Consider the following 13,557-nt stretch of genomic DNA (forward strand, 5'->3'; position numbering starts at 1 on the left):
AGGAAATGAGTCATCTTGGGAGATAGGAAGAAGATGGCTACCCTTTGATGGTAAGAAGATCCTTCACCTACATTGCTGCCTTAATGCACCCACCCATACTCACCCTGGAGTGATTGATGGCCCACTGGGTGCATATTCCTCATATCTAATTAACGATGCCACCCACCCCACCTGCTAGTCACGTTTTGAATTTCACCAGCTTTCCACCACCACCCACTTCTCTCCTCTATCTTCCCATTCCTCTCTATGGAGATAAGTTACTAGTTGGCTGCTTAGTAATCCTTGTTAGTGAATAGGTCAGGCTACTCTAAGGCCTCATACTGAAATCTGTGAGAATTTGTGACACAGACAGAAAAAATTCGAAGCCAGCTAGCAAAACTTTCCCGAAGGATAGAAATACCCAAGATCTAAAACTTATTTTAAGGAGATGGGTTCCACACCTCAAAGCCCTCTTTCCGCCTTACCCCCCAGCTTTTCATTATGAAAGATCGTAATCTTAGGACTAAATCATAAATTCTGTGACAATTCGGTTTCTTCCTGGGAGTTCCTTAGGGACGCATGAGTAACGGTGTGGGTGGGAATGGAGAAGTGAAAAGGTCGCAGGTTCCTCTGGCCCGACTCTGTTCCTCTGGCCACCTGGCCCCAGGTTAGGGCGTACCCCGGGCGACCCGGAGGGGTGTGACTGCGAGCCCCCCGCTCGCGCGCGGGCGCCCACCCCCGCACCCTGCGCCCGCCTCCCGCCCTCCAGCGCAGCCTGAGTGACCGCAGAGGCGGACCGGGCTGGGGAGGGGCAGAGCAGCGCGCGCTGAGCCGGAGAGGCGGGCGGGCTGCTGTCTCGCGTCCGCTTCTCCTTCGTCCCTCCTCCACTCCCTCCGCCCCTCCCCTGGCAGCCGCGCTGCCTGGGAACCCGGGAAGCCGCTGCTCCCAGCCCGCAGCCTGGGTGCGGGCGCCGGAACCAAGGCGGGGGTGGCGGGAGCGCGGAGACCACCCGCCCCGGGGAAAGGCGAGGGGGCCCTGGGCTGAGAGGGCAAAGCTGAGCGTGTGTTTGCGCTTGAGAGCGGGGGCTGCACGGTGCCCGGCGCGGACCCCTTCAGCCCCAGCCCAGGGCGCCGCATCCCCGGAGCCTCCCCGCCTGCGCCCCAGGCACGCGCGGCACAGCCATGAACACCAACGATGCTAAGGAGTATCTGGCCCGGAGGGAGATCCCTCTCCTTTTCGAGGTAAGGGGCTGAGGCTGGCAGAGGGGCGGAGGGTGGGGAAGGTCGGGAAGGGCGTTTGGGGGGTTCGGGGTGAGGAAGCCGCTCCCCGTCCCACGTTGCCGACGCGGGGCAGGGAAGTGAAGGGACCAAAAGCTCGCCCGCCCGCGCGCTCGCCCGGAGGTAGCCGCCTTTCCCGGGGACTGCCGGGGTCCTTGTCCCTAGGCTGGGCTCGGAAGCCCGCATTTCCCAGATCAAGTTCCAGTCTTCCAGCGGGTCTGGCAGCAGCCTGCAGCCCTCGGAAGTGGGCGCCCAGGTGGGCTCAGGCAGCGGCCGGCCGCGCTCTCGGGACGCTAGGGTCAGGCCAGGTGGGCACGCTGGCGCCCAAGTCGCTCTGGGTCTGGACACTGAGGGAAGGGGGTGCTAGGGCCCTAACCCCTCCGCACACCTAGGGTCGGGGTCGGGGTCCCCGCGGTGAAGGCAAAGTGTGGATGCAAGCAGCCCTCGCCGGGGACAGCTTGGAGGAGAGGGATGAAGATGCAGAAACAAATCCAACCCCATCGAGTGCAGCGCTACCTCCAGGGTGGCAGGCCGCCAGCGCTGCTCTGCGCTTTCGGTGAATGAACTCCTGAGCACGTTTTCCCGTCGCCCTGGGAGGGAGGGTTCTCTTTGTCGCCTGCCCCGCCAGCCCTCACCTAGAGAATGCGGATCGGAGAGGGATGGGGAGGCGGGCGTGTCTCCTGTTGCTCTGTCTTCACACCGCATCACGGCGGCATCTGCATCTGGGGCCGGGCAGTAGGGGCACTTGGAGAATGTGGAAGAGGAGGCTTGAGGAACTACAGGAACCTTGGTTAGTTCTAACCCACAGTCTCCATCACGGATCGGGTGGCTTCCTTCTCTCCATATTTGAATTTTAAAATACTTGTTTAGGGTAAAAAGAAAAAAGAATGGATCCGAGCCAAGCTTCCTAGAGAGAACCCTGAAAGGAGAAATCCGTTCACTGCACACCTTACCCCTCTCCCCCTTTCAGATGACGACTATAGACTGATAGAGTAAACTAACGGTCTTGAGTTACCCTTTTTTCTGTTGGGAGGGGTTTCTCCTGTCAAAAGAAGTTTTAAAAGACCACTTGGGACAAGAATTTTGTCCCTATTTTTCCAAATTATCTTTAAAATTGGCTACCATCATTACAGATCTTCATTTTTTGTTCACCTCTGTAAGCCACCTTTTTTTAGGTTCATCTGAAGCCAAGATTTTCAGGCAAACCACCTGCTACTTAGCACAAGTCTGGTATGTGAAGCCCCAAATCTAGCGAGTGTGTTACTTGTGTTTGAAAATCATCAGGAGGTAATGTGTAAGGACAGGTCTTGGGGGTATGTAGGCTTCCTGCTAAGAGTTTTTCTTTTTCTTTTTTAATTTTCAAAAAGTAAATATGGAGATGAAGGTTTTTGTCATAAGTACTGCTACTGAGATCAATTTCATTCCTACACTTCCAAAAGAATCACTGCAGGAGAGCTACCTGTTTGTAAAATTCTGGTTAATAGGACATCTTTTTCTTATAAATAAATGTGGGTACTATTTTTCCTCCTTGGTGGAAAGTAACCACAGAGAATTTTGACAGTTTGTTCCTGAAAATTTGCACTGTATCTGCAAATAAGTAATGGCAGGGTTTTGTTTTTTTTTTTGGTTGTTCAGGTGTTATTCTTTTCTTTCCTTGTCTTTTCTGCATGTGAATTGGACATCTTAAGATAATGCATACCCAGAAAAGGAAGTAACTCACTTAGGAGAAATGCGGTAGTACAGTGTACTTAAATGCAATCCTGGGCAATGGGAGAAGACTGCTTGCTGGTGACCTCCAAAGGCCTTCCAGTGAAAAGAATCTGTGTTGGGCTCAGCAGTGAGAGAAGTAAAACATGGCACTTCTCCATGTGATGAGTGTAGACAGCAATACCAAATGCTTTAAGTCTCCAAAATGAATTTTTTTGTCTTAAAACCACAATCCAGGTACACAGAATTTCTAGTAATAAAGTTTAACAATTAGATATCTGTCAAACAATTAACTCAAAGAGACAGAATAATAATGTTTGCTGATTATCTTAGATCTGATCTGTGATGGTGGCTGGCTACGAAAAGAAAGGATTTAAATTATCCATAAATGAGTAGAACTCATCCCCGCCCCTCTTCTAAAAGCAATACCCTTAAGGGGATCAGTTTTGTTGAAAGAGGCTGGAAATGTATATTTTCAAGTAAAAACAAACAAAAACCTTCATTGAGTAAGTTTATCCATTTTAGGTCATAATAAGGATAAAAAAATAAAAGATAAAATCTTGAATGATTCATATTGTAGTTGGATTATGCATGGGGCACAGATAATCTGGCATTTCTCTTCATCCCACATCATATTTTTGCAAGATGTAGAGAGAGGGCTGTATGGGCTTTTTAATCAGAAACAGTGAGTTGGAATCCTGGGCCTAGGCATTTCTAGATGAGGAACCTTGATCAACTCATTAACCTTTCTGATCCACAATTTCCTATTCTATAAAGTGAGGATAATAATGCTGTATAGAAATGAGAGTATACTGGGTAAGGTAATGCCTGCAGAGACACCGAGTAAGCATTGCCACAGTTAACCAAATTAACATGGGACGTGAGAAAGTTAAACACAGTGTGTGTGTGTGTGTGTGTGTGTGTGTGTGTGTGTGTGTCACAGGTTTTGACGCACAAGCTGGATGTGGATGCCCAAGTTAGTTTTTTCCCCTCCGTCTGCAATCGAACTTTTTTGATTGAACACTCTAGCCACACTATTTAGGATTCCAGAGAAAAATGTACGTAGTAAGAATTGCCTACCATTTTGAGCAAATTGCACCAGAATAATTTGAAAATAGAATACTGTACTTAGGAAAGATTTCAGCCTTTTAAAGGGTGGGTGTTTTAGGCATTAATAATGTACAGTGGTTATCATAATCTCCAATGCTTTTTCCATGAAATACTCTAATGGAAAATATTTTTCAGACCAGTCTAGTTTCTAGGAGTCAACATTTCCAAAGTGGTGGCATTTTTAGAAATTAGTACATGCGACACATCAGACACTAGGAAAAGAAAAAAGCAATACAGGATCATGCTTTTTCTCCCCCTCTGTAATCTCTGCATATTATAGTGACTTATTATATATCGAATAACATTTTTTTTGAGTCTCAGACTTCATGTTTTCAGTGAAGTGTTTTTCCTAATTAGAAAACTGTTCAATATGCACCTACTATGTAACAGAGAAAATGTTAGGGGCAGGAGACTGAAAAATAAACAAGACCAACACTGTGTTGTTGAAAGGCTTATAGTTTAAATGAGGAGACTAACATGTACACTGATGATTTCAGTATAAATGACAGGTAAGTTTCCTTTTTCTGTGTACCTTCGGAACATAGAAGAAGAGTTCCGTAAGCCAACCTGAGGGCTCAGGGGACATTATCTCATAATGATAATAATATTAACTAAAACTACCAACAACATTTATTGAGCCCTTACTATGTGCCAGGCACTTACTATGAATTTGACAAATATTAAGTTTTTAGTCCTTAAAGAACCCTCTGAGGTAGGTATTATTACTCCTATTTTATACAGGAAGAAACTGCAGCTTGGAGACTTTAATAGAACTGTTCCATTTTAAACTAGATAGTTGCCTTCATCATTTAAAAAGCCCAGAATGCTCAGCTGAAAACTAATTGGTCAAGAATTTAAGGAATTGTCTTAACCAGACAATAACTTCAACTCTTAATTATTTATTAAAAGACGAATGCAAAGAACAAAAACAACCAGGAATTTAGAGATGGGGCATACACTATTTTAACAAAGGCGATTTTTAAACATTTTATTGTGTTTCAGAGCCTTCTGAATGGACTGATGTGTTCTAAGCCTGAAGACCCAGTAGAGTACTTGGAAAATTGTTTACAGAAAGTAAAGGAACTAGGCGGCTGTGACAAGGTGAAATGGGATACATTTGTCAGCCAGGAAAAGAAGACTTTACCTCCGCTCAATGGAGGACAGTCACGGAGATCCTTCCTAAGATCTGGTAATGTATATGCAGAATAATAGACATCTATATTTCTCATTAAAACACACCATATAGCTGAAACCAGTTTGGCTCAGTGGATAGAGCGTCAGCCTGTGTACTGAAGGGTCCAGGGTTCGATTCCAGTCAAGGGCATGTACCTGGGTTGTGGGCACATCCCTGGTGGGAGGCAGGAGGCAGCTGATCGATGTTTCTCTCTCATCGATGTTTCTAACTCTCTATCTCTCTCCCTTCCTCCCTGTAAAAAATCAATAAAAATATATTTAAAACACACACACACACACACACACACACACACACACACACCATATAAACTGTAGGCAATGATTTAATTTATTAGGTTTCCAAACTCGTGGAAGGGTATTTGACCCTGGAATAGGATTCATCTCTCTCTGCTAATTCTAATCACCTCTGTGATAAGACAAACAAAATCACATACCATTGTCCAGCACTTAACTATAAATGAAATTTTATATTACTGACGTCATTACTTTGTGAAATGAATTGCATTAGCAGACTATGCATTGTTCTTGAAATTGCAAATAAGACTTTTCCAAATAAATGAGATGACAGACAAAAATGATAGTTATTACTAGCTGGGAAGAGATTTGATTTATTAATATGTTTTCAAATTCAGAGTTCATATTAATGCATCTGCATAAATGCATGTAAGGTTTATACTTGTCAATTCAACAGGGTTTATTAAGCAGCTACTGAATGCAATACATTACATTAGGCATTTGGGTGCTATGAAAGAAGTAGAAGACATGAACATGTTTAACAATTTTAGGAATAGTGTGAAGCTAATTTGCTAGAGGAGATTCATGGTATTCTGATAACTTTCTGAAATAGCTGCTTATCAAAATTAGTGGTTCAGCATCAGCCAACAAGCCTTTTAGACTCTGCATGAAATTGAGATGTAAAATAGTACATGCAAAATGGAATCAGTTCCAGTCAGGGGAAACTAAATTAATTCTTTCCCAGTAGCCAAGATCATTATATTTTCCAAATTCAAACCATTCTCAAAAATTGTACCAGTGCAAAATTTCAGCTATATAGACAGAATTTGAAGTGAACATCATTCCATTTGCAATAAGTACCAGGGGAAATAAATCCTAATTTATCTTACTTAGTCATGACCCACTTGGGTTTTATCTGAATGCAGTGTGGGAAAAAGTCAAATGTGTTAATTTTTAAGAAACACAAGCAGAGAGGGAAAGCAGAAACCTTGGCTCAGAAACATCTCCAGAGAGGAGAAGAATCCTTCCCTGCCCATGCAGGAGTCATCACTGGGGGATTTGGAATTGGATGCTTAAGAGAGCACCTTTAGCCAGTTACTGCTGCGACGCACCACATAGTAAATTACTGCTTTGGGGAACAAAATGATATTTTCATGGGTCTGAAGAGTTTATACACATTCCCAAAATGGCTAATTTACTTCCCAGGGTGTCATCATATTGTTAGAATCTGGCTCAATGTTAAATACATGCCCCAGGCCCTAGTTAAATCAAGTGAGACTAATATGGGTAACTGCTTTCTAAACCTTAAAGCACTAACAAACCTCAGGTAGTACTGGATTTAGTTTAAGAAATTTTTACCTTTTTAAATTTAATTCTAAGAGGATATGATATTCTCTTAGTTGAAAGGCTGCTCTTAGACTGAGTATATAAAGTGACAGTTTTACAACACATGAAATCTGTCTCTATTTTATACTGTTACTTGGCTTGATTATACATAGAAGCCAGACAGGCCAGTGTGTAATAGCAAGTAGTGGGGACTGTGGTCAAACTAGAGGGCAGAACCAGAGAGCAGGGGTGGGAAACCTTTTTTCTGCCAAGGGCCATTTGGATATTTGTAAAATCATCTGCTTAATATAAATTTATGTTGCTATGAAAAAAGCTCCTAGATTTATTGAATTTTGAGTCTCACCTGCAGTTGCCTTGCAGGGCGGACCAATTGATTTTGTAGGCCTTATACGGCCCTCAGGCTGGACATTTCCCACCCCTGGTCGAAAGATAAGAACAAAATTTGAAAAAATGTCAAGCTGCACAAAACATTTCTATAAGACTCTTTTTGGGCCCACAAATGATCAGTTTGTGACTCCTGATCTGGCAGAAGCAGCTAAAATAGGAATGGAAAATGTAGGTTTAACTTTCATTAGAATTAAAATTGCTTGTCTATTTTAGCCTCCATACCTGTTAATAGTCACCAGAATTCCCACTCAGAGACTTTTCTTTTGAGGTTGGAAACTAATTATGAACATTTTAGGAACTGGAAAGATTAAGTTTAGCACAAAGACAAATGCCTGATTTCTGTTTCACAAGGAATGAGAAAAATGAGTCATTGTTTAGTTTTCTTATTGTGTTGGGGGAAAAAACAACAACCACCTGACATTGTTTTTTAATACCATCAGTGCCACCACTATAAAAAATAAAATTTAAAAAAAGTTATTGATTGTTATTGTTGAAAGTATAACAGATGTCCCCCCCTTTTTTTTATTCTTCAGCTGTATTTTATTTTATTATTTTATTTATTTATTTTTTTATTGCTTAAAGTATTACAAAGGGTATTACATATGTGTTCTTTTTTTCCCCCCGCCCTTGACAGTCCCCTAGCCTCCCCTATCCCCCAGTATCTTATGTCCATTGGTTATGCTTGTATGCATGCATACAAGTCCTTTGGTTGATCTCTTACCCCCCTCCCTCCTGCCCCCCAACCCTCCCCGGCCTTCCCGCTGCAGTTTGACAATCTGTTTGAGGCTGCTCTGCCTCTGTATCTATTATTGTTCAAAAGTTTATAATGGTCTCTAACAGATGTCCCCCTTTTTAAAAATTAATCATCAAATAGAACGTTTCCATGTGCTATAGTGACAAGAATGTTGTACCATACTGTCCTTTTTCTAGAATGTATGCTGCAAAACAGACAAGGATTTGTCTTGTAATAATAAAATTTTATTTAATGAAATGCTTTACCCATTTGTGCTTTATAGGTTTTAGGTATAATTTATGGAATGGGTTTTCAATTCAACAAAATTGCTAACTTCACAGTAATTTAAAGCAATGATTATTTCTAGGAATAAAAAGTTATTCATGCATTCTTGGTAAAATATTGACATAGCTATGCTAATATGTAATTACCATGCAAAATTATCCTATGACATAAAACATTTTAATCATTTAAGCAAATTACTTCCCTAAGTAAAAATATGATAAAAAAAAAACAAGGATAAATTATTGACCGAAGTTCTTTAAAGCATATTACTATAAATGTGAGATAAGCATGTGCTTTTTTCTGCTATATGTATACAATTGAACAAATAATAACCTGTGAATAAGAGTTCTGGTCCCATAGTTCCAAATGCACATAGCATTTCTCTTCTGGACTATCACTTTGTCGTCTTGTACTCAACATATCCAAAATCAAACATACAAACATACCACATTTGCTTCAAAACCAGCATTCCCTTCTCCTTTTCCTATTTTCATGAAGTCAGTCAGTGAGTCAAGTTGAGCAATAAAATAACCATTTATTGAGTATTATGTGTCAAACTCTTATGACTGAGCATGTAGACACCAAGAAAGAACAAACATGGCACCTGCCCCCATGGAGCTTACAGTCTAGTAAGGAAGTCAAGCATTAAAAATATACTTAGAAGCACAATGGGTGCTATAGGAAATGTCATATGCTATAGAACTAACCATATTAACAGGAGGATGGCTCCCATCTAGGCTGGGGTTCAAGATGCACTTCCTGGAAGAAGTGACATGCTGATCCTCAGAGACAGTAAGCCATGTAGGTGTTAGAGAAGGATGGATGTTGAAGTACACAGCGAACAGAGAGAGAATAGAAGTTCCTGACGTAGAGAAGAGGCTATGATAGAGACAGGAATGAAAGAAGCTCAGTATTCCCAGAACAGAGAAGAAAGGACAGAAAGATACTATATGAAATGCAACGCATTCCTTATCTTTTCAGACTTGAAACCTGGCAATTGTTTTTGAACTGTCACCTCCTTTCATTTCTCTTATCCCAATTCTAACCATGTCCTTTATATCCAGACATTCATTTCCATTTCTTCTACTATCCTGCTAACCTGATCCCTTACTTCTCACCTGTGGATTACTTTAACAGCCTCTGAGCTGCTACTATTTCTGCTCCTAGTCTCTCCCTACTCAAATCCATTCTAACCACCACCAGATTAATACTCCTTAAAAATTTTCAATTTCATCATGTCATTTTTCTACCCCCCCCCCTAAAAAAAAACTCTCCACTGGCTTTCTACCAAATTAAAGCTAAACACCTTTACTCTGATATTCAAAGCCCTCCACGCTGTACCCACACTCTACCTGCCCATCTTCTGGCTTTTCTCCACGGGAAACTGTCTATTTCAACAAAGCTGTTCTCTTTGTTAATGATTCAACAAATATTTATTGGACACGGATTGTGCCAAGCGCAGTTCTAGATCCCAGGGATACAGAGCTCCAGATAGGTAGGGTCTTCCCAATCAGCCATGGGACCAACAGAGGAAGAACATTTCAGGCAATGAATTGTGGGGACAGCGTGGAAGCAGGCAGACCTTCAAGAGTCTATGCTAGTAGTTTAGGTAAATGTGACGGCTCGGAGAAGAGTTGTGGTAGTGGAGATGGATTTGGGAAATACTGTGGAGCTAGTCTCTGGGAGTAGACATGAAGAGTGAGGGAAGAAAGTAATCAAGGATACTGCCTAGCTTACATTATCCACCTGTGTTGGGTGACGTAATTCAATTTCAGGACAGAACAGGATACTGTTGTCAGTGCCTTTCCTGATGTAGCCCTTCCCAGAATTTTCTAAAGAATATCCACTGTATGTTCCTCTAAGCCCAAATTAATGACTTTGACCCTTTACGAAAAAGTTTTCTAACCACTTATGAGATGGGGTCTTGCTCAAGTTGGAAAAAAAATCAAACTCATTTAGTGTTTAAATCTTGTTTACTAATTGAGTAAGTGCAAAAAATTGTTTTATTATGCTATTTTTTTTTTTCCGTTTCAAAGTTGTCTTACTCTTTTGCAGTAATGCCTGAAAATTCAAACTTTCCATATCGGCGGTATGATCGGCTCCCTCCAATCCATCAATTCTCCATAGAAAGTGATACAGACCTCTCCGAGACTGCAGAGTTAATTGAAGAATACGAGGTTTTTGATCCTACTAGACCTCGGCCAAAAATCATTCTTGTCATAGGTATGAGGACAGAAAGCAAAATTCTCATACTATTGCTAATATTGTGTATTTATTTGCATTTCAAAAGAGTAGTTTTGTACAGGCATATAACATCTGAGAATTAATCCAAATAATAGTGATAAGAGTTAATTTTTTTAAATTCCCACTATGAATCTTTAAAAAAAAAATTTTTCTTTATTGATTAAGGTATTACATATGTGTCCTTATCCTCCCATTGCCCCCCCTCATGCTCTCACCCCCCTGGTGACTTTGTCCATTGGTTATGCTTATATGCATGCATACAAGTCCTTTGGTTGATCTCTCCCCTACCCCCCCATCCTCCTCTGCCTTCCCTCTGAGGTTTGATGGTCTGATCAATGCTTTTCTGTCTCTGGATCTGTTTTTGTTCATCAGTTTATATTGTTCATTATATTCCACAAATGAGTGAGAATATGAGATATTGATCTTTCTCTGACTGATCTTTTTCACTTAGTATAATGCTCTCCAGCTCCATCCATGCTATGGCAAATCATAAGAGTTCCTTCTTTTTTATAGCAGCATAGTATTCCATTGTGTAGATGTACTACAGTTTTTTAATCCATTCATCTGCTGATGGGCACTTAGGCTGTTTCCAAATCTTAGCAATTGTAAATTATGCTGCTATGAACATAGGGGTGCACATAGCCTTTCTGATTGGTGTTTTTAGTTTCTTGGGATCACTGGGTCAAATGGAAGTTTCATTTTTAATTTTTTGAGGAAACTCCATACTGTTCTCCACAGTGGCTGCACCAGTCTGCATTCCCACCAGTAGTGCACGAGTTTTCCTTTTTCTCCACATCTTCTCCAGCACTTGTCGTTTGTTGATTTGTTGATGATAGCCATTCTGACAGGTGTGAGATGATACCTCCTTGTCATTTTGATTTGCATCTCTCGGATGATTAGTGACTTTGAGCATGTTTTCATATGTCTCTTGGCTTTCTGTATGTCCTCTTTCTAAAAGTATCTATTTAGGTCTGTTGCCCATTTTTTGATTGTATTGTTTTTCTTCCCCTTGTTAAGTTATATGAGTTCTCTGTAAATATTGGAGATTAAATCCTTTTTGGATATAACATTGGCAAGTATGTTTTCCCATGCAGTGGGCTTTCTTGTTGTTTTGTTGATGGTTTATTTTGCTGAGCAGAATCTTTTTATTTTGATGTAGTCCTATTTGTTCATTTTCTCTTTAGTTTCCATTGCCCTAGGACAGTGATGGCGAACCTATGACATGCGTGTCAGAGGTGACATGCGAACTCATTTTTTTGGGTTGATTTTTCTTTGTTAAATGGCATTTAAATATATAAAATAAATATCAAAAATATAAGTCTTTGTTTTACTATGGTTGCAAATATCAAAAAAATTTCTATATGTGACACAACACCAGAGTTAAGTTAGGGTTTTTCAAAAGCTGACACGCCGAGCTCAAAAGGTTCGCCATCACTGCCCTAGGAGCTGTAACGGTGAAGATATTGCTGCAAGATATGTCTGAGATTTTGCTGCCTGTGGATTCCTCTAAGATTTTTATGGTTTCCTGTCTTACGTTTAAGTCCTTTACCCATTTTGAGTTTATTTATGTGTATGGTGTAAGTTGATGGTCTAGTTTCATTTTTTTGCATGTGTCTGTCCAATTTTTCCAACACCATTTATTGAAGAGACTGTCTTGACTCCATTGTATGTTCTTGCCTCCTTTGTCAAATATTAATTGAGCATAGTGGTTTGAGTCAATTTCTGGGTTCTCTATTCTATTCCATTGGTCTATATGTCTGTTCTTGTGCCAGTACCAGGCAGTTTTGAGAATAGTGGCTTTGTAATATAGCTTGATATCTGGTATTGAGATCCCACCTACTTTGTTATTCTTTCTCAGGATTGTTGCAGCTATTCGGGGTCTTTTTTTATTCCAAATGAATTTTTGGAGAGTTCGTTCTAGGTCTGTGAAATATGCCATTGGTATTTTAGTGGGGAGTGCATTGAACCTATAGATTGCTTTGGGTAGTATGGACATTTTAATGATTCTACCAATCCATGAACACAGTATGTTCTTCCATCTGTTTATGTCTTCCTCTATCTCTTTTTTCAGTGTCCTGTAGTTTTCTGAGTACAAGTCTTTTACCTCCTTAGTTAAGTTTATTCCTACGTATCTTAATTTTTTTGGTGCAGTGGTAAATGGGATTGTTTTTTTAACCTCTCTTTCTGTAAGTTCATTATTAGTGTATAAAAATGCCATAGACTTCTGGGTGTTAATTTGTATCCTGCTACATTGTCGAATTCATTTATTTAGTCTAATAATTTTTTAGGGAATCTTTAGGGTTTTCTATGTCATCTGTGAATAATGACAGTTTCACTCCTTTTCCAATTTGGATACTTTTATTTCTTCTTCCTGTCTAATCACTATGGCTAGCACTTCCAGTACTATATCGAACAGAGTGGTGAAAGTGGGCATCCCTGTCTTGTTCCCGTTCTTAGATGAAATGGTTTTAGTTTTTGCCCATGGAGTATGATGTTGGCTGTAGGGTTGTCATATAAGGCTTTTATTATGTTGAGGTGTGATCCTTACATTTTTATTTTGCTGAGGGTTTGTATCAAGAAAGGGTGTTGGATTTTGTCAAATGCTTTTTCTGCATCAATTGATATGACTATGTGATATTTATCTCTCAATTTGTTTCACACTATGAATCTTATGTTGAATATGGAAACATCATTCTCTTGCCATTTCACAAGGAATAGGTACTGAAAACATTTTAAGTACTTTTTGACCACTCTTGCAAATTCTAGCTCCCTTAAAATCTATAAAAATTATGAAGATATCTGTGAACATGAAACATATGTAGTCATTGTCTCACTTCCAGTTTGACTCAGCTCTCACAGAGATTACTGACAGCAAAAATCTAATGTGAAATGCTCAAAGCTATTCTCACCAGTAACTGTTAACCGAAGGCAAAATGTACATATACATCCTTCATGCAAGGAACTGCTCCTAGAAGATAGAAAGATGATGGCAACTAGGGGAAAAGCATGAAAATAAACACACCAAGCTATAACAAGAATTTAAGTTTACCAGACTAAGAG

The 13,557-nt window shown here is 40.6% G+C and overlaps 1 protein-coding gene across 2 annotated transcripts in view; it reads left to right on the plus strand.

Moving 5' to 3' along the window:
* The first annotated feature begins 788 nt into the window (after positions 1-788).
* The window catches only part of AK5 (adenylate kinase 5), a 210,446-nt gene continuing 197,677 nt past the window's right edge, over positions 789-13,557 (plus strand). Inside the window, exons 1-3 of one of the 2 annotated variants that reach the window (XM_036351095.1) lie at positions 789-1,220; positions 5,076-5,262; positions 10,381-10,476. In XM_036351095.1, coding sequence (XP_036206988.1) covers positions 1,161-1,220; positions 5,076-5,262; positions 10,381-10,476 — 343 coding nt within the window. In that variant the 5' untranslated portion in view covers positions 789-1,160. Of the gene's footprint in view, positions 1,221-5,075; positions 5,263-10,308; positions 10,477-13,557 lie in introns of both variants that reach the window. The other variant, XM_036351094.1, reaches the window with a different exon arrangement.

The sequence above is a fragment of the Myotis myotis genome, unplaced genomic scaffold, assembly GCF_014108235.1.
Source record: "Myotis myotis isolate mMyoMyo1 unplaced genomic scaffold, mMyoMyo1.p scaffold_m19_p_2, whole genome shotgun sequence".
Lineage (NCBI taxonomy): Eukaryota > Metazoa > Chordata > Mammalia > Chiroptera > Vespertilionidae > Myotis > Myotis myotis.